At 30.1% G+C, this 22732-nt stretch overlaps 1 protein-coding gene across 3 annotated transcripts in view; it reads right to left on the bottom strand.

The window, feature by feature from the left end:
• Positions 1-141: 141 nt before the first annotated feature.
• Positions 142-22732, bottom strand: part of LOC128390042 (CUGBP Elav-like family member 3-B) — a 29872-nt gene continuing 7281 nt past the window's right edge. The window contains exons 1-5 of one of the 3 annotated variants that reach the window (XM_053349713.1): positions 3656-3958; positions 2852-3122; positions 2012-2573; positions 1441-1875; positions 142-1276 (exon numbers count right to left, since the gene is read on the bottom strand). In XM_053349713.1, coding sequence (XP_053205688.1) covers positions 945-1276; positions 1441-1875; positions 2012-2573; positions 2852-2995 — 1473 coding nt within the window. In that variant the 5' untranslated portion in view covers positions 2996-3122; positions 3656-3958 and the 3' untranslated portion in view covers positions 142-944. Of the gene's footprint in view, positions 1277-1440; positions 1876-2011; positions 2574-2851; positions 3959-22732 lie in introns of those variants that run through there. The other 2 variants (XM_053349714.1, XM_053349712.1) reach the window with 2 other exon arrangements.

Below are 22732 nucleotides of genomic sequence, written 5' to 3'. Positions count from 1 at the left end.
GTTGGTATAATAATAATAGTAAATAATATTCATGGCAATAATAGTAATAATAATAACAATAATATTAATTGTGGAAGCCTCTAAATTTAATTAATATCATTAATTATCATTAAACTTGAACATGTTTAAGCTCAATTGTAATAATTTCAATAAGTAACTTTAATTGTTAAATTATCTGTATGCTTGTATTTTATATCTTATTATCATTATTATCATCATGATTACAATTGTTGCAATTAAAATTGAATCCTTAATTGTTTAGTTTTATTTTGGTTTGCGTTAATTGAATATGTTAATTGGTGTTTTTTGTTGATGTCGTGTGAGAGTGTGAGTGTTTTTTTTGTTAATTGTGAAAGTTTTTTGATTTAGTTTGTAGTTTGTTTTCTTATTTATTGTGAATCCTAATTTAAGTGTTAATTGTTTCAACTTAAATCGTTATTGATGTTAAAGTTTTGTGAGTTTGAGTTTATTAGTTAATTGTTAAGAAATGGCTAATTAATTTGGTTCTGGTTGTAGTTTTGTTTTGCTTTTGGCCTGAGCTCATGAGGATGTAACATATGATAAGATGATAATTGATAACGATGATGAAGATGAAGATGAAAATGAAGATGAAGATGAAGATAATGTTGATGATAATGGTTCTGTTGATGGGATGATGATGATGATGATGATGTGGCAAAAGGCTCATTGAGACAATAATTGTCTTTTGTATTTTTGATAATTGTTTTGGTTCAATTTTCAAAATATTGATACGATTTTTAAACTTAATTTCTCGAGGACTTTTAATACTTGGTAATTAAAAATTATCTTCTTGTTTACTTGTTTCTGGATTTATTTTGATCTCAATTTTTGGGTTAATACGATTAAGTTTTCTGGTTCCATCGATTTCCAATTGTTTTAATAACTTTTTTGGTTTGTTTGTTTGTTTGTTGTGATAAGTTTTATCAATAAGGTCTATTGGCATCTTTTGGTCGTTTCAATTGAACCTTAAGGCGTTTCATGCCAATCTGGAAACCGTTCATGGCTTGTATCGCATTATGGGCACTATCTGGGTTATCAAAGCTCACAAAGCCAAAGCATTTTGATTGATTAGTGGCTCGATCAATGAAAACTTTAGCTGATATTACGTTACCAAAGGAAAGAAACATTTGCATTAGCTCAATGTCACCAAACTCTTGGGGAAGGTGGTAAATGAAAAGGTTACAACCATCGGGTCCTTCACGTTGTACCACCGATGATGCAACGATGGCACTTGCAGATTGTTGTGCTGCTAGAACTAAACAATTAATCAACAATTAGAAATTATCATTATAACTTGTATTCTATTCCAAAAGATGGCATTTCAATGATGAGAAAGAGCAAAAAAGTCTCTTTTCTTTTCATCATTGAAATTGAATATCTTAAATGCAAACAAATTATTTAATCATTTACAATATTTACCTTGAGCAAACTGACCAGCATAAACTGCTGCTGCAGCTGAAGGATAAGCAGGTAACCCGGCGTAAGGTGTGTGAGGATTAAGGCTGGAAAATGTTGCAGCGGCGGCGAGGGCTGCAGAAGCGGAGGAAGGTGATAGATACTCATGTCCGGGTGCTCCATTTGTAATGGTACCAACAGGGTGGGTGGGTGGTGGTGGCAATAGACCAGAAAGACATGCATTGGTAAAAATAGAGTCTTCACCTGAATGTCCTGATCCGCCAGTTGAAACAGCGCTTGATGAAACAGCGGAAGTTGGAACTGTGGACACATTACATGCATGGCCTGGAAAACTTGGTGGACTTGGTGCTGAGGTTGGTGGATGAGGATGAGAATGTGAATGGACATGAGAGACTCCATTGGTAAGATTAGCTGGATTACCACCAAGCCCAACGAAACCTAAGATGAAAAAGTATCAAAAAATCATATTAATTGTTGCAGAGTATCAACAGATTAGAGATAATCAACAACTGAAAAAGTGTTGAATCGATGCTGAGAAAAAATGAATTTCGTCCTCACAAATTGTATTACTAACCAATACAGGGTTCGGAGGTTGGTGTTAAATTGGCCGGACTTGTGAGTCCATTTTGTAATTGACCCTGGGGTAGAGTAGCTGTTAAAACGGCTGAAGCAGTCATCGGATTGATATAACCTTGGGAAGCGACTGCCGCTGCCATAAGAGCATGATGGTGTTGGGCATATGTGGCTCCATAAGAGCCAAAAGTGTTGACCATAAATGGACTGAAGATACTCATGTTACCGGCGACCTGTTGCATTCGACGGATTTGTCTCTCTTTTTCCGTGTCGGCAAATTTAACTACCAGAGAGGAAGAAGCTCCTGGCATAGTTTGACTTCCGTGTAAACCATTGATCGCCGATTGAGCTTCTCCGTGTGATGAAAATTTAACAAATGCACAACCCTTTGACTGACCATCGTGACCACGAAGTACTGTACACTCTTCAATGGTCCCATAGGCTTGAAATAATTGTCTCACATCCTCTTCCGATTGTTGTTTTGATAACATTCCGACAAACAGTTTCCTTTCCTCACCACGGCCCTCAGAATCCGAGGGTTTCACTTGACTTGGACGGTTCATCTAACGGTAAAAGTGAAAAAGGTGAACAATTTAGAAATGAAAATGTATTGATAATAAAAAATCACTGGACATCAAGTGGACAATTGATATTAGTTAAACTTATCAACAACAAAAAAGCAAAACAAAACAAAACGAAACAAAATCCCAATCAACAAACAATCAAACTTCATGCAAGTACTAATATTAAGCTAAAATGTTTCCGTTAATCAATTGGAAACTGTCAACAATTTAATTGTACTGTTTGTAATTAGCAAATTTGTAATTAATTATTCACACACTTTTACTGTTTTGATGGTTTTGGTTGAGGTAACGGTTGAAGTTGATGTTGATGAAACTATTGATGATCCTGAATCATTGATAAAATTTAACGATGTTGCATTTGATTGTTTACAATTAGAATTGTTTGTATCAATTATATCCATATTATTAATTAATTTATCACTATTATCAATTGTATTACTGTTATTATCGAGAGTATTAGTTTGATTATTGATGTTGCTTTTGTTTTGATGTTTACCACTGATAATCTTATTCAAATGATTAGTATAACTGACACGATAGTTAATTGATGAAGTTGATGAATTAGATGAGATTGTTGTTTGATTATTATTGTTATTGTTGTTATTGTTATTATAATCAGTTGATATTTTGTTTAATTGTTCATGAAAAGATGATGAAGATTGTGATGAAGGTGAAATTGAGTTTGGATAATGAATGTAAGGTGAATGGATGGTGGAGTGATGATGATGGTGATGATGATGATGAGGATGTGGTTGATATTGATGTAGATATGGATGAGCGTGATGATGTTGATGTGGTGATAATGATGAAGATAAAGTTGATGAAAGTGTATTAACCAAGGATGAAGTGGGTGATGATGAGTGAGTAAAATAAGGTAAAGTTAACGGTAATTGATGATGATGATGATGATGTCGTGTAGGTGGTATAACAATGTGTTGATAAACCAGGGAATCCATTTAAAGTGTAACATATATAAGGAATGATAGAAAAAAATATCGAGTTAATTATTCTATTCGTATGTGAATGTGACAATTAAAATGTTCAATTAGCAATTTAAATACTTTTTTTCAATTCAATTCACTTTGGACTATTTTCTTTTATCAACAGGGAAACATTTTACTTTCGATACAGTTTGAGTTAATTGTTGCACTAATTGTCATTTAAATGATTGTTTTTCTTTTTCGTTTGCTGTCACCCATCAATCAATCAACTATTAGCATTTGTAGATGACCATTAGTTTGGTGAAATTGGTGATTAGTTTATCAAAAATTATTTGTATTCTTTTGATGATCTGAAGATGAGAGTGATAATCATGGTGATGTTGTTGAATTCAACATTCACTGGGAGAGAAACTAAATGAAAGATTTTCTCTTTCATTCTCATCTTTTCTTCCTCTTTACAGTTAGTTTTTCATCATCTTTCTCACTCACATGCGCTCTATCATCATGATCTCTCTTTGATTTCTCTGAACAAAGAGAATAAGAGAAGATGCTAACAAAGAGAAAGAGAAAAAAAGAAGAGAGAGAGAGAGAGAGAGAGAGAGAGAGAGAAGGTAAGACTTAACCCTCGAGTTGTTTCGAGGGAGAGACTCGAATGAAGACAGATGGAGAAGAGAAGATGATAACTCTCATGTAATTTTCCATCTTCTCTGTCTATTTCTCTTTCTATGCTTAGCCATCATTCTTCTGTGAGATTAATTCAAGTAAAGGTAAAAAAGAAAATCTTGACAAAGAGAGAAATAGCAAAAGAAAAATGAGAAAGAGTAAAAATGATGAGGATGATCAGAGAAAAAGAAAGAAGAGAAAATCTCTTCTTCCTGGAATATTGATAAAAATGAACATTTTCTCCTCCCTGTTGAACTTCTCTGATTCATTTCAAAATGAATGCTGTAATTCTGCTGATTGCTCAACATTTTTTCTTTGTCATTATTGGATTTTTTTTGCCAATTTGATGCTCAAAATTATCTAATAAAAATTCAGAGAAATTTGATTTAAGATACAAATAAAAAGTGTAATATTTTGCCGCGAGTCTTATTTTAAAATAGAGTCATAGTTATATTTTTTACTATTAAAAAGACAAAGAAAGAAAGAGAGAGAGAGAGAGAAATAGGGAGAGATAAATGCTAGGGGAGCATATAAATGATGATTGAGTAGAAGAAGGTGAAATGAGATAAAGTGTCAGGGGAAATGCGGAAGAGAACGAGGAGAAAATGGGTGATAACAAGGAATAGATTGAATTTTATCTGGAACAATCTGAATACTCTGAAAATAGACCTGATATAATACATTCACATTTACACACAAATTTAGGGGGGAAATACTCATGCTCAGAATATGCAACAGATGAGATGAAGATGACAGGGAAGAAAGAAACCATGACAATATCGATTTTTTTCCAAATTCGATGATATTTTTTCCACTCTGCTTCTTTTCCCTTCTCCATCTTAACAATCTTGATGCTCTTAAAGAGTTTTCACAATTTCCCAATGATACTTTATATTTCACATCATTTTTATCATCATTATCATCACTAACCCACATACTCACCCACTTTCTCTCTCTCTCACTCCTCTCTCTACATTTATCTGTAATTTTTCACCTTTTTCCATCAAAATCATTATTGTTACATTAGAATTGACAACAACAAGATAGAAAAAAGTGCAAAAGTTGGAACTTTTTTTTTCATTTGTTTAAATGGCGGAAAAAGTTTCGAATCCAATATTATAAGAAAATAAATTCAAAATTATAATAACCACGAAAGTTTGAAAACATTACTTCCATTCTTTACCGGTCATACCTTAGTAAGAAAACGCTGGAAAAGAAAGAGAGAGAGAAAATATATGATAAACATGAAAAGAATTGGGTGAATTAAGTATCAAAGATAATGTTCAGTTAAGCTTTAATCAAAATTCAGAAGAGATATTGACAGGGAAGAGATTCAAGAACCGTTATTATCAGGGTAAAGATGATGTAATCTCACTTGTCTTACATTTCTAATCAAGTTCACATTTTGAGTTTGGCCATAAAATCAAATATAATCACTAGGGTTCTATTCAAGATTCTTGATTACTCAATATCGACACTTGAAACTCTCAGTTAGTGACAAAAAAAATAGAGCTGATAAAGATGAACCAAGAGTAATGGCTCATAAAAAGTTCTGGAGGAAGGCATTTCGAAATAGATGTAAGGTAATTTATGGATTCATGGTGGACAAAAAAAACATGAATACTAATATAATGAAACCAGATTTTTCCTCCCTGAAAGTATAACATTCATCCAGAAAAAAAACGATGAATTGACTTGCATATATTTGAATAATAACTAAGATGTTAAACTTTCCCATGAAACACGATTTTCACCTGAAAATATCTCCCAAGACACGAGCACTCATGAAATTGACTCAGTATATTCATATTAATCTTTGAGGTGACAAAATACTCATTCAAAATGGTTGTTTCATATATGAAAGTTTATTATGACTCAAGAGTAATAGTTAAATAAAACATTTCATGAGGGAATTGAATAAATTAGTAACTAGAGAGAGAGAGAGAGAAAGAGAGAGATATATATTTCCTGAGAAAATGAGGATTCAGATGAAACCTTATATAGATACTTAAGTAGTTACCATGGTTCTAGTTGTTGACAAATTCTCAACACACAATTAAAGATTCAATATAAATAGAAATCACAGACTAATCTTCATTAGAATAACATTGATTTACTTTTATTACCCTGAGTATCATGATTATCACCATCAACTTCCTAAATCTTCAAGTTTATATCATTGTCAAAGCTGCTTATTAACCTTAAGCATGAAGATTCCCAAGCAACAGTTTTGAGCAAAAGTTCAGTCAGGGAACAACTTTTATCCATTTTGGCTGAATGAAGTTTTTTTTAAGAACTTGGATTTTGAATACTCTGAAAAAAGTTCATCTTCCAAAATCCAAATAACCACCAACTAATAAAAGCGATTGAGATAAAGCTTTGGTGTGTATTTATAACAAATGGTTGCGAAAGATGAATGAATATTCATCATGAAACGATTGATTTTTCATCGGAATATAAATCATAAAGATTGGGAAACAATTCAGGAAAAGAAATGAAAAATTTACTACCATTAGTTGTTATTCATTTTTTTTTCATTGAGTAGATCATCAGAATCACATGATCAGTGAATAATCAACCACCATGATAATTGAATTTAATATAAATCAGTGAATTGATTGAATTGTTAACCCAGTAATTAAAGAGTTAAACAGTTCATATAATTGAAAGTCTACTGGTATTTGATTATTGGTACAGTGTGTTCACAAATTATTCGGGACAATTAATTAAAATTGTGTTTACTTAACTGTTAATAAACTTTTTATTTGTCCAATTGAAAATTCAGGCTCAGATTCAACTGACAATTGTGAGTTTAATCGGGTTGATACTCGATTCAAATATATCACTATTGAAAATATCATTCTACAATTAAATCATTCAGTACTTATGGTGAATTATTATATAATATCACCATAGGTATTAGCCGAGTGCTCTTTGAAATAAGAATGAAACTTTATGTTCATAATGAGTTCTCAGGTGGGGAATCGTCGCAATTAATAACATAGAACTTTCCATTTTCATAGATGATCAGATTTCGAAAATTAGAAAAATTGTCTTGAAATCTCAATTGTTCAATTCTATCGGTAAATTAACGATCATTACATGAAAATATCATCGAGTTTCTCACCTTAATAGAAAAAGATATCAAACTCATCATATTAATTCGTGATCACTCTGTAATTTAGGGTTAATCAAATGATGAGAATGAAATGAGAACTTGGAAAGAAATTTAATCTATTATAATGATATTAATTGTAGATTCACTTTAATCATCTTCATGATGATCATCATGATCAATTCCCTGCAAGAGTAAATAATGATGGAAATGATTTCCCAGGTAAACTGGGATATCGATCAGGTTGAAGAATGAATAATAAAATAACATTGATGGTAAAAGAGCCTAAGGGCAAATGAACAGTTGAAAATGATGATGACATGAAAAAAAAGATAATGAAAAAGTTTCAGTCAACTGAAATGTCTCATGATATTTATATGAAAAAAATATTACTATTTCAATAAACAGAATAGCTTTAAGTTTTTCAAACCTTAAAGGTTTTGAGATTAAATTGAATCTTAAACTGAAAAATTGTCAAACAAAGTTGTTACCATGAAATAAAAGGTTACACGTTGATAATCATGATACAATTGATGTTATATTGTTGTAGTTACATAATGTTGTCAATGGGATGTCAAGAGTAGCTCATGATGAAAAAAAACATGATGAAATAGAAAAGTAAGTTGTCAGAATAAAAAATTTTCCTTGATAACTTTTCACCAATTGAACGAAATAAACAACTTTTACTATCGACATTTTTCACTCCCTGTCAAATAATAATCGTTAACAATTTAAATTGTTAACATTATCTTGATAAACTCAACTTTCAATTTGACATTTAACTTGACTTTCACTTTCAGGAATAAAAATTCTCAAGATTCTGGATATTCATGATCGACTATTCATAACATGGAAAATATTGAACTTCGTATTTTTAAATCGCTATTTTAACCTTTTGTACTCTCCAAATGGTGATTTAGATATAAAATCTTTGACAGTAAGATGATCCTGGTTATCCAGAAGTTCAAAGTTTTTTTATCGGAAATTTATCATGAAAAAAGTTCTAAAAGCAAGAATACTCGCCCAAGTGGAAATTTTCTAAAATCGATGTCGGTTTAAAAAGAAATTAAATAACAAGATGAAACCTTTATATTACTCTCACTATCGACCATTTAAAAGAAAGAGAAAGAGAGAGAGAGAGAGAAAAGTTCTGAGTTTTGAGTGAAAATAAAGTTGATTCTGAAAATGCTGCGAATTTTGAAGGAAAAAACTACCAGAAATTCTGAAGAGACTATTACTGAATACTCAATTTGATGTAAATAATCATGATAATCATGTTTATTTTCAGTTGAATGATTTTGTAAGTGCATTTATATTATCTGATATCAGGGAGAATGGTGGGAAATTCGTGAAAATTTAAGTTCTCTTTTCTCTTTTTTTTATCGAATTTAAAAATCAATTTGAATATGACAATATAACCATTATAATGGAAGTGGGTTAGATGATATTCTTACTGGTGGTGATGTTGTTATTATTATTATTATATTATCATGAGGAACACATATAATATTGTGACACACAAAAGGATGATAATGATAACAACTGAAATATTATATTATTAGATTCAATATATTATAATATGATAAGAATACTTTTGATGATCAAATATTCATCAATCTTCAATTGTCAATTTAATCTTGGAAATTTCGATTCATGACCAATTAACGAGGACAATTAACTTTTCAATTTTGATCCAACAACAATCAGCTGATTTCTAAACTCAAGTTCATTATTATCGAGGAAAAAGGTGATCGAGAGTGAGAGAGAGAGAGAGAGAGGAAATTGTTTTGTTCTATTATTTTCTTTTTCCTTTTCTATTCTTCCTTTATCATTATTTCTGGTTCCATTTCATGATGATATTTTCCCCGAATAATCCTACTAGTTGAATGATAATAATGTTCTGTCTTAATATCAACATTGGGAGAACAAGAAAAAAGAAAAAAATTATCATTAGAATTATTTTTCTTCTTCTTTTTCGATATAATAAAGATTCTCACAATATTATTACATGAGATGATATTATCATCACAAAATGAACAAAGTGGGTGTGTAAATGTTTGGAGTGGAAATTATTATTATATTATCAACAATTTCAACAAATTATCAGTTATCGTTACACCAGATCATTGGAATTACTTTCAACTAATAGAAATTCAATATCGATTCTACAATGAACTTTTATTTTCCTCTCTCTCTCTCTTTAATTATAATTATGATCAGTATATTCATGAGATATTTGAGCACTTTTCTAGGCTAAAGTTGAACTGAATGACATTAGAAACAAGAAAGTATCATGATCTTCATGAGATAAAATATTGAATTGATTTTGTTGATGTTACTTTTTCATGGTCCTCATGGCACTAATATCAACAAGGTAAATAGAGTATTGGTTTTTATCATGTCATAATATTGGAAATCATTGAGTATCTCAGAGGTTACAACTTGTTACTAATTTTTTTTTCCATAACCAATATTAATCAAATTATTTTTCTTCCTGGTTTCAAGCTCAGGGTTGATCAGTTCTCATATTGATATTGAGCTTAACTCACAAATTTTATATTCGATATTGATTCAATCCCCTTAGTTAATCTTTCAAATGTTTTGACCAGAACAGAAAAAAAACAGAAAACATGAAAATCTTTCTTCGGGTAATCCGAGTAGAGATTCTTAAGTTACATAACTCATGGAAATGGAAAAACTTTATCATGATGAAGATAATGATCTCTATTTATTATTTGTTTATTTTCGAATGGAAGCAAAATTTCAAAAGATAAAATGATGAAATGAATAACTGAGAAAAAGGAGACTTCTGATGAAAGAAAACAAAAGAAATTCTAAATAGAAAAAGAATGAGAAAAAAGTTCTTATTCACTTTTGACATTAATATAGAGATAAAATGTTCCAAGACATTCTGTTTTTTTCTTTCCTTTTTCGCGATTCTAATGAATTCTGAGATTCTGCTGACTCCATAGATTCTTTAGATTATTATTATTACTATTATTTTTCAGCGTAAAACTGGAAAAATATTCAGTCACTTTTTGTTTCATTATCAGGGGAGAGATGATGAAATTTCTGATACGAAAGTGTTACAGATGGTTTCCATCATGATGCATATAAATCAAAGAATAGATGTGAAGGTAATGATATGAAAGAAAAGAATCCGGAAGAATGGAGGAGATAACATATTAGGAGAATAACATGAGAAAAGAATTGAATTCTATGTGGAAAAATCTGAATACTCTCAAAATAGACTTGTTCATGTATTTATTCACATTAACACACAAATTCAGGCGGAGAGATACTCATGCTCAGAATATGCAACAGATGAAGATGAAGATGAAGATGATGGTAATAGAAGAGGATAAAAGAGAAAAATGAGAAACCATGACAGTATCGATTTTTTCCAAATTCGAAGATAATAGTTTTTCTCCTCTCTACTTCTTCTTCCTTCTCCATTTCAATAATTCCTTGCAAGAGATTTTAGAACTTTGGATGTAGACAGAGAGTGAATGAGAGAGAGAGAACGTTTTTTTACTACTACCTTGTATTCTCATCTTCTTTCCAGCTGATGTATTTGCTTCTTTCCTTATTATCTCCATCATTTTTATCTTCCTTTTCATCTTTAATCTTCCATTACTTAACCATGTTCACATATTTTCACCTCATTCTACATTAAGTTCATTTTCGCTGCATTAAAAGTGACAGGTTCAGGGTCGAAACTTATTTTTTGCATCAATCGGTGAAAAATCTTGAAGCGAAGAGATCAAAATGAGATTACCTTACTCTGTCTCTCTCTATCACCAGCACCGTGTCAATTGAATTATCGTAGTTGGAAAAAAAGTAATGATGATAATAAATAAAGTGATGAAAAGCTTAGCCTCGAAATGGATGCAAAGACGATTCATGATACACTTTTCGGGTTCAACTGTTATTGCGATGAAATTTAAATGAACACAGCCTATTAGTTGAGATGCGATGAAAATACATGACTATTTTGTCTGAAAAGTTAATCGGGTATTTTCAGTTCGTAAAGTTCAGTTTTTGTTATTATCAAATGACCAGAGATCGAAAGTATCAAGACAATGAAAAAAATATATCATTAGTTATATGCTCATCTTTTAGTTACCACGAAATTATTAAAACCTGATTACTTTCCGTGTATCGTAATTGTAATAGTGACTGAGATCTATGAATCTTTCTGGAACTGAGATTGAAAATATTTCCCCAGGTACAAGCATTTGCTGAATACTAAAGTATCAACCGATAAACCATTAACTGAATTGAGATGAACAACAAAGTATTCAATGTAATATCAGTACCTTTTACATGAGACTCATGATTATACTGAAAACTTGATGCAAAAAAGACAAAAAAAAAGGTTCAGGTTCAAGGCTACTCCCTGAAAGGTAAGATGACATTTATCTTCAATATTTAAGTAGTGACATTTCATTTGGGAATTACAATAAACAGTTGAGCTTCCTTGATAATAGAAATGAAATATTAAGTTGAACAGAAATGATTTCCATGATTGTTACTATCAGTTAATTAGGTTAACATACAATTAAAGAATACGGAATAAGAACAAGAAAGAAACAAACAAAAAAACAAATCTCAATCTCTTCAATTGAACTGAACACTGATTCCCTTTTTATTATTATATCATTTCACTTACGAATCCAACTGACCATAAATAGAAAGTGACTTTCTATTAATAATTGATAACTTTAACACATTAAATTTCATGAATAGTTAAACAATCAACAATTGAATTTGTAAATTTAATCCTATTAATAAGGTTATCATATATCAATGTAATCTGATGATAATTTTGTTAGTTGATTAAGAAAGCGGGAAAAACATTGTTCCCATTAGAATTGAAAATTGCAAATTGATTAATAATCTAATGGTAAAAAAATAATTTTCCGTATAACATTAATAACATGAATCCAATTTCAATGTTCACCAGGGAAATAGCATTTTGAACAGAAACAATTATTATAGATAAATATTCATGATATTACAATTATGTTAATCATCTAATGTGTCAAATATTAATTGTTATCATTAATCTGATGAATACCCTCCCCATCCACTTATATATATATGAAACAATAATAACTAAAGTATTATATATATTTAATGTACATATGTAGTAGATGTTTATTATAATATTAATAATTGTTTCCATTGTTTCAGTTTCTTTTAATGAAAAAGTTTCCCCTTGTTTTATGGCATGATGATTATCATGATGATTCTGGTTGATGATGTATTCATATTCAAATGGAAACACACACAATAACAATAGTTATTAATGATATCATTAAAATGGTTTTTGAGCAAATAGTAGGATAATTTAATAAAACTGCAACAATCTTCATGATATAAATTTTACTATTCTTGTGTGTGTTGATATTATGTTATTATTATTATTACCATGAAGACATTATCATCGGAATCAATTTAAGTTCATAAAAATTGACTTGCCGTTTTTCCCCATCGATTTACTCATGAGAATTGGAATATTTTTATTTTCTTATATAATACAAGAACAAATATCAAATTTTCTGTTTCTTTTTCTTTTTCTTTTGACACTCTATTAGTTTGATAAGTAAATTCTGTAAATTCTGAGAGTGTGTATATGTGTAGGTGATAGAAAATTTTACAGGGAGTGTAATCTCTTGCTCTTCTTCCTGATATAATTGTTGTTAGTACCGTTATCATTATTATCTCTGTAATAGATGAAAGAAAAAAGTTGCGAGTTCAAAGGTTATACAATAGGAAATTTGGCTCTTCCAAAAAGTTCTTAGAATTTTATTTTTAAGGATAAAACTTAAAACTCGGTGAAGTATTGAATCATTTCAAATGTTATTGATCAGATAATAATAACAATGATTGAGAATTTTCTTGAAAATGTTTATCTTTTTATCTGGTAAAGTTTTTTTTTATTATTTCTCCAGGTAAATAGAAAGGTTTATTTTCAATGTTATTATTCAGCTGATCTTTATTTTTTTTTCTTTGTTCTTATAGATTATCATGAAAGATGATTTGATTGATATCCATGAGAGAAAGAAAGAGAGAAATGTTCATTCTGGAAAGGTAAACTCGAACTCGTAACTCAATTTTAACGAACCAAAGAGTAGGAATGGGAGGAAATAAGCTAATACACTAACACACCAGAGGGTGAAAAACATACTCAGAACTTGAATAAACTCCCAGAAGCGAAATGGTTCTCAGTAAGTATGATGATAAAATTACACTTGGAAAAGATGATGATCAATAATGGAAAGTACTGTGATAGAAGAGAAAATATATTTATAACAATCAGAATAATATTCGTAAGGGAATTGGCCGAAAATAGAATAAAAAATTGTTCGAATCATAATTTTAAATGGTGAAACTTAATTTCTATCCAATATTTTAAGTTTCAAGTACATTGATTTCGCTGGAAAATATTGATTGAAAATCCATTTAGTTGATGTATGATTTTATCAAAGATTTTTTTTTTTCGCTTATCAATTGAGTTCTGAACTTTTTTACCCAACATGAAAGTCTATCATCATATATCATGTGAGAGTGAACTTTTGAATCTCAATTTTGTCTGAATTTCTGTCAAATCATTGGTGCATATAATCAACTGGCCAGATAATATTTTCATAATATTATCCTGAAACTGACTGGATAAAAAGCTAAACATATTCTTCATCATATTCACAAGGTAAAATAAGAATGTCAATGTTAATGAAAACAGATCATTCTTTGAGTTCTTGATACTCTCAGAATTGTGAGTATCATGTTTAGTTTAAATTCTCAAGCTCAATAGAAGAGTTTTTTGTTCTCATGATAACTTTTTTCTTTTCTTTCTCTCTTTAGAAATAAAATATAAAAAGAATAAGGAAAAGAAGAAAAAAATTGACAGGTAGACAGAAAAATCTGTGATAGGAATAAATGGAATTAAGGTGAAAGAATAAAATTTCCAAACTCACAAATAATCTTACAACTTTTTTATTCTAAAACTTGAAGATTTCAATTCAGGAATAAATTTTCTTCCACAAGCCAAATACATACATGAATATATATATTCATGGATCAATATAATCTATCATGATGGAAATAGTTTATCTCATTTTTATCTGATCTTTTTAAACTCAGCATTTCAAAAATAATATGATGATGATAATATTTTCTTTCATCATGAAAATAATGATGAAAGGTGTTGAATTATGAGAATGATGAAAAAAAAAGTTTTGCATTTCCATTGTTATTGGTAATTTTAAATCTTTTCTCAAGACAAAAATAGTACTACAAGTATATGTAGTTAGTTAATAGGAAAAATATCATCATCATCATGAAGATACTGATTGAGCTTTTCATGAGGAAAAAGTTGAAAATATTTCTAAATTCAGGAATTTGAGATCAAAATGAAATTACAATCAGTTCATTTTCATGATTAGTGGAAATGCTCAACTTGGTTTATTCTGATAATATTTCATGATGCAAATGATTAACCCTTAATTTCTGGTAAACTGTCGGTTACTAATCTAATTATAAGGGGTGATCACTAAAAGACTAGAATAAACAATTTCTTGGTAAACATTTTCAATCACTTCTTGGAATGAATTATTTTCTCATTTCATTTTAAAATTACAGAATTTACGAGTGTCCCTGTATAAGTGGAATATCTTAGCATTTCAATCACAAAACAATAAGTTCCATCAAAGTTGGCAATGCACATAAAATACAAGTAGTTCCACGTTTAATTAGACTTGGTTTTAAGGCGAGAACTTTTTAATTAAGACTGTAACTTTGATTGAATTTGCTTGACCTGATTAACTCAAGTTTGACCATTAATTGAATCTATTAGTTTATAGATTTGTGCTATTCTAGCCAATGTGATGTGATGCTATCAATGAGCATAGAGAGTTGAGCTTTTATTGGCCACCCCATATTGTGGTGAATTAGATTGAGAATGACATTTTAAGTGATAAAAGTTGCTAATGATTATTATGGTGATGATAATTCAATCCATTATAAGAGGAAAACTGAATAAGCTAATATTGACTTTCTACTCTGAATAACAGGGAGTTGGGGACAAAGTTTTTGTGAGTTAAATTTGATGATAATGGTTCAAATTATACAAACCATCAGAATTCAGGATTGAATCATGAATTTTGATTATTTATGCTGATGATAAGTTGAATTAGTAACAAATAGATGATGATGATGAAAAGAGTTTGAATGAATTGGTTGGATAAAGGAATGGGAAATACAAATTTTGGTTTCAAAGGTGAAAAACAAGAATTCTGGTGAACTAAATGTCTCATGAAAACAGAACCTGAATACGAAAACTTTGAAAACAAGAATTGAAATAAGCCTGGAAAGTAAAGTAACTGAGAAAATATTTTTTCATATCAATAACTTTTTAGGTTTCATTTGATTCAATTTATTTTCATGTTATTAAATCAGACTGATGGTGAACATGTAACCATTGGTTTTAAATCAGAACTTTGTTGGCACTTGTTGAACTTCATTGAATCAATTATCGTACAATTTACCATAAGGGTGGGAAAAAGTTTCCAGACCAAAAGATAATTGAATAACTTTTTCTCTCAACTAATAAGTTGATAAGTTATTAATAATTGTAACAATTCACCATTCGATTCATTTGATTATCTGTTAACATAATTAAAAAATAATAATTTCATTTCTAATTATTATTAGAGTTCCAGAAGAAATGAAGAGTAGAAAAAAAGTTCTAATGATAAAATGCAAGTTCGAAGGGTTGAAAAAAAATAACTAATCATTAAAAGAAATGTTTATCTTCCAACATTCAGTGAAAGTTGTAATTAATTGCAACAATTTAATAATTGGAAGGAAGTGAAAAAGAAATTAACTTTCATCTACAGGGTGAGTTCTCTATCTCTTCAGATGATTTATATGAGTTTAAGTAGTTTTTCAATCTCTTTCATTGAACTTCATCATTCTCTGAACACTTTAAACCATGAAATTTTCTCCATTGATCTTGTTTCCAGAGCTGAAAAACTGCTGAATCGAAAATTTTGAATAATATTCCAAAGAATGACCAGAATTGAACTTATCGAATTTCTGATATTCAATTTGAAAATTAGCTTCAATTCTAAACTGATATTACCTTTAGTAGAATTACTTCAAGTTTGAAATTTCCTAGAATTTAACATGAAAAAGTATTCCAAAAAAAAGGAAAAGGTTGCAAAAATATTCTCCATGTTAACTCTTTGGGACTTTTCGATCTAATTAATTTTCGTAATGAACTTTTCTCGAAAAATTGATTAATTAGCAAAACTAATGGTTTTTTAATAATCTTTTAACTTATTTTAAAATTTAGAGACTTTCAGCTCTCTGTTCATTGAATTTTCCGAGTCTTAGTTGTTAATATAATAATAATTAGTTTGTTAATAATTAATAATACGATTCTAAAAACGGTATCATTAGTTTTCTTCACCTTGGTAATCAATTTATGTATTAATAATATAAAAATTTACTCCACAATTAGGTTCACACAAATACAACAATTAAAAGAGATATATGATAATACATATTTAAGATGATGATAAACAATAGAAGAAAATTAAGAGAATAGAATTATTCAGTTACAATTAAGTGATTCTAATTCAGATGAATTAATTAACCAAATGTAAATCTTTTCGCACAGAGTTAAGAGTTTCAGAGTTTTGGATCTCAGAATTATTTATAACCCTTTTTTTGTCTTATCCTTTGTACATGAAGACTCAGTTAGTAAGTAACAGTTATTATATTTTCATGATAACATGATACATGAAATTTGGGCAACTGAGAAAGTGGAAAACATTGAGAATTAATCTGTAGTTGGGGAAAAGGGTTTTCTGGGCCAGGTTGAGGGTTCTGGTGATATGATTTATGATATTAATATTCACGATTAATTGTTGATCAACTGATTGGTTTTATTGATTAAATACTTCCGTTAACTACTGAATAGGAAGTAGGTTAAGTTAGTTGACTTGACTGTTTATTGGATGATGATGCTTATTGACTTGACTGGATTTAGAAGCAGTTGATTAGGTTGGACAATGGTAAGGTAAAGGATGGACACAGGGAATAGGAAAATGATAATATTTGGATAAGTGGATGAAAAAAAAAGTAATTGAATTGAAATTAGATTATCTTCAAGAGAGAGACGAGTAAGTTAAATGGAACTGAACTTTTTTTTGGATCGTATCAGCATTATGATTACTTTTATCATGATATTAGTTGATGATAATGATGATGATAAGTACTACATATATTTATTGAGACTTAATAATTTTCATTCCTATTCCATCATCGATATTAACTAAATGACTATGATGTGAAGTTTATTCTGTCCATAATTAGGTCACAGAAGATGAATATATAGATATTCAGTTGTTTTTTTTTCATCATAGATTAAGTTTTGATTAATTACCATGAGTAAAATCTGTGTAATTTCAAGCACTTTTATCATGAAAAGGAGTGGTTCAAGTTTTCCAGAATAGTTTCATGAAAAAATCTCGTTCCACTCATTGAACTTCATGCAACTATTGTTTAAATATTATGACAATGAAAAGGGTTCACTTTTAATTGGAAAGATAATCTCTTAATTAAGAGACTGATTTGATTTTAACAAAATTGAAACTCTATTGGTTGCATTAATTAGTCCACCAATTGATCTCAATTTTATGTAATTTAAAGATTCGATTGAAAATTAGATCGATTCCATGACGATTCACAGAAATTCCTGAACTTATTGAATAACTTTTTTCACAGAATCAACTTACAAATCAAATAAAACTAAGTTAACAAACTTTAAGTTTTAATAGTGTGTCGATATTGACCACACCCAATCAACATTAGGGATTCAAAACTGAGTCTTTAAAAATACCGAGTGTGACAAAAAGATTCAAATTTGAATCTGTTGATTTTTGATTAATTTTTCCATCTTAAACAGTCAATTTTCTGTCATAAAATTTGAGAAAATTATGTTTAGAAAGGAAATTCAAATAGAGAGAAATGGTTTCAAAAATCAAATTTTTTGTCTTCAAGAATAGAATTTATTTGCAAGATTATATTTTCAATTAGGATTAATTTAAAGGAAAGCATTTACATTCCAAACATTAGAATCCATTGATTTTCCTGTTTCAGGAAATTCATTGTCTTTGAATTGTTGCAATTGAGAATGATCATTATCTAAAAGATTTGAATCATGTTGATAATTATCATTATCACCGAGAAAAGAATCTTTTTCGTTAAACAAATCATCAAATTCCATTATCGTTTCATCCGGGGTGCTTTTTAGAATTGGATCTGTTTCTCCTTCTCCTGGAAACATATCTAGAAGCAAGTTTTCTTGCATTTCCTCTTTATTTCTTTGATAAATCTCTTTCCGTAGCCGTTCACGAACTTTATTCTCTTGAATTTCATCATATTCCATTTTATTCGAAAGTCTAAAAATATGATCTAATCATTGGAAAATGATGTTTTTCTATTAATTTTATTCTTTAAAATACGTGAAAAAACTTACCAATCAAGGCTTGAACTCTATCAAGGCCTAATTCCAAACTGAATTTACCAAATAATGGCTCATCTAATGGGTCTTTAAACCCCAAGATGAAAACAAGTGGCATCTTACCATCGAAACCATGTTTTTGGTCTAGCATCTCATTCATTTCACTCATTTCATAATTCTTTTTGCCAAGCGTGATGTTGAACCAATACTTTTTTGGGAAGAGCTTTCTCACCATGTAATAGGCAACAGAAGTGGATTTATTTCTCTTGAGTCTCATGAAGTTTTCGTAGCGATCTTTTTCAAAAGGGACCAGACCTTCAACATAAACGCGATTCTTTTTACTGTCTTTTGCAGTTTTGTCATCCTTAGGAACTTTCTTGGAGGTAAATTCTTCTGTTTGAATGTTTTCACATTGAATCAGATATAAATCACTTACAAAATCTATTAAATCAGTTAAGGTAATTGAGTTCATATCAATGTTATGGAGAAACTTTTTCCTTTCACATAGTTTATCTTTCTTGATTGCAAGTTGAAGAATAAGATCTTTTTTTGATCTTTTATCTGGAGATGTACACTTTTCAAATTTTCTGGCTCCACCTCGATAACTACTTCATTCTGAAATTTGGAATTGGAACTTTCTTCAGAATTCTTTGCCACTCTTTTCCGAACTGTTTCTTTTCGTACTTTATTCTTGTTGAAACTAACATCATCTTGCGAATTGTCATTCAAGCTTTGAAACGTTTCAACTAATCTTTCAAATCCTCTCTCACTTAACATGAGGCTATCAGGAGTTTCTCGAGAATCAGCTAATGGGCTATGTTTAATCTTGAAAGAAAAGTGTAAATTTCCAATCATTGGTAAACAATCTTTCCAAAAGGGGTTAGCATCCATGTTTTCTTGAAGGTTAACTTTTAAAGAAGAGGGATTTTCTGTAAGCCAAAAGGAATTAATTAATATTCTTGAATGAATTCATTTTACTAAAATATCTTACCAGAGCTTGCAATAATTTGACCATTAAGTGGATAGTCACCAAATTTAACTTGAAATTGATTCTTAACTTCATCGAAATAACATGTAAAAGGAACTTTAAACCCAAATTCATGGAACTTTGTCACATTCACATTAATAAGAAAAGGCTGTTTGATGTACTTTCGTCTCGTGTTTGTAATATATGGGAGAAAAATCACAAGAACTTTTCCCTTTACATTTTTATCAGTTAGATTCAATTCACGATGGGCTGGAATTATTTCCAAAACACTACTGTTTTTCGTTGACTTTGTTGCACAAAGATGATCTTTAGAAGAGTTCAATCTGGGTTCATGTAAAGAATTAGATGTTTTTTGATCTGATTTTTGTTTGTCCGCGATTTAGAATCAAACAAAAGAGAGTCAGAATCTTTTCTAGAAGAGTGAGGATAAGTAGAACTTTTTCTTGAGATTCTTCCTCGGTTTAGAACTGAGTTTGAAGATTTAGAAACACTTTTACCACAACGATACATAGTGAAAGAGTTGAAAAACTGGAATAAAACTAAACTTACTCATACAGGAGCTTTTAAATAGATTGTGAAACAAGAAACGGAAATGTGAATTTGCAAAAGAATTTATTCTAGAAAATAATTTGTGAGATTGAGCAAAAAATTGTTAGTGGAAAAAATTGTGGAAAAAAAATCTTCTTCAATTGGATTGGAAGATGAAACTGTTTTTTTGTAGAAAGGTAAGTAGATTAAATTTGATTGGTACATTGTGTAAATAGATAAAATGTTTTCAAATTGTCATTGCAATTAAAACTTTGGCAAATTGATTGCAATCAACTGTCTTTCTGATTGGATTAAAAGCTTTGAATTGCACAGTGATTTTGATATGTAGAAAACATTTCATCGAATAGAATTTCAGAAAAAAATGAGTAAATAATAAATTTCAAATTGATGGGAAAATAATAAGCCATTCGGCTTCAATTGGAATTAGATTTTTCTAGAAAGAATTCCCTTACTTTTAGGATTCCTTGCAAGAATTTTCTGAAGTTGAATATAATCGTCTACATTCATTCCAGCTTCAGCAGCTTCTTTACGAGTTTGTATAGCAGCAGATTCTTTCATGTAGAGCTTATTAAGATTTTGTGGTTGTGTTGCAGGATAATCTTCTGAAGAATCGTCATCAAAATTCAATCGACCTTTTACTTGATAGCCAATTACATCCCCTGCTGAGCTCATTATAGGTGTTGCTGGAATTTTTTCTCCGGATTTTTTAGAGATGGTAAGTGCACAGGCTGACTTACTCGGTGAACTGGCCAAAGGCGTTGATGTGGAAGGCTGCATGATTTCAGATGAGGCTTTGGCCTTTTTCGCTGGGCTATAGTAACTAGAAATGGTTCTTTGTTTTCTTTTACGTTCAAAAGTTCCTTATGAACTTACATTTATTCCTAGACCAGAATCATTCACAGAGTCTGGTCCACTTTCAGTCGCCGTTTCATTTAATGGTGAATCAGGATGTTCATCTTGATTATCTTCTAGTCGTTCGATTAAAGTTGTTACGTTTCCTGTTTTAGGACTTTTGATACCTTGATGAACTAATATATTGTCTCCGAGAATTGGAATCTTTTCATTGATTTCTTTAGAAGAATCAGAAATTATTCCAGTCTCCTGGTCTGATTGTTTTTCTGCTGAAACGGAAGAATAAGATGGAATAATATCTTCATTTTTATCTTCATTGTTTTCGCATTGATTTTCGACTTCTTCAGTTAACTGTGGAATATTATCCTCGTCCTCAACTACACTTTCATGTCCAACAGTATCTTCTTCTTGAGCCAGAGTGACTTCAGATGGGGCCTTTCCTGATTTTCCAGTTTCATTGTTGATCTTTTCTTTTTCTTTTTGCTCAAGAGCAGCAACAACAGTATCATCAGGAAGATCTAATCCATGGTCTCTACCAGGGCTTATGAAATAATTTTTAATCGGCTCATCTGTAGAATCATAATCTCGAACTGGAGAATTTTCTTGACTTTCTGAGTTTTCATAAATATGTTCATTGTCTACACTTAGACTCAATTCAGGAACTAGTTTCTTTTCTCCAGCTTTACTTCGGCCTTGAGAAGTTTCGCTCACAAGTTCGAGAAAGTCGTCAACTTGAATTTGCTCTTCATCTTCTTGTAAATAATCGGGAATATAATCGTCATCATATTCTGAATCATCTGAACTTTCATTTTTCTTTTTTGTATGTAAAGTTCGTGCATAATGAATAGCTTTTGAAACTCCATCAGCCATAAGTCTTTCAATAGATTTGTCGTATGAAGATTTTCTACAACAGCGAATCACGTGATCTTTTTTATTTAAAAATTGGAATTAATTAAAATTCAAAATTACTAAAGGTAGAATTCAGACTTACCATAGAGAGCTCTCACTCTTTGTTCACCAAGTCCAGCAGTATAAAATCCATCACACGGATTGCTTAGAGGATGACTCCAGTTCCAAATAGATACTAACGAATTATTTTCTCCATTTCCACGTAGAGTTGTCTTGATAAGCCAATGTTTCGGAAAACAATTGACAATGATTTTTTTCAAAACTCTCAGAGGTTCATGATTATATTTAGACGCTCTGCTTCTTGTTGCCATTGCTTGTTTGTACTTTTTGGTCAGTAGAGGTAGAGTTCCTTCTAAGTAGGTGAATTCACCTTTTTCAAAAGTTTTATCTTTTTCTGGTATAATTCTTATTTTTGTAAATACATCTCCTGCTGTCAAAGGAAATCCAGCTTGAGGTAGATCATCTGATGGTTCACTTTGTTTACAAATAGATGTCAGAACTTTAACACATTCTAAAGCAAACGCTTTAACATTGGAAGAAATAATTTTTCCAGCTAATTCACTTAATTGACCAAGATCAACAGGT

This window comes from Panonychus citri, unplaced genomic scaffold (genome assembly GCF_014898815.1).
Source record: "Panonychus citri isolate SS breed McGregor unplaced genomic scaffold, ASM1489881v1 Contig00113, whole genome shotgun sequence".
Classification (NCBI taxonomy): Eukaryota; Metazoa; Arthropoda; class Arachnida; order Trombidiformes; family Tetranychidae; genus Panonychus; species Panonychus citri.
Note: the sequence above shows the minus strand (reverse complement) of the source record. Positions and strands in the feature narration are given on the sequence as shown.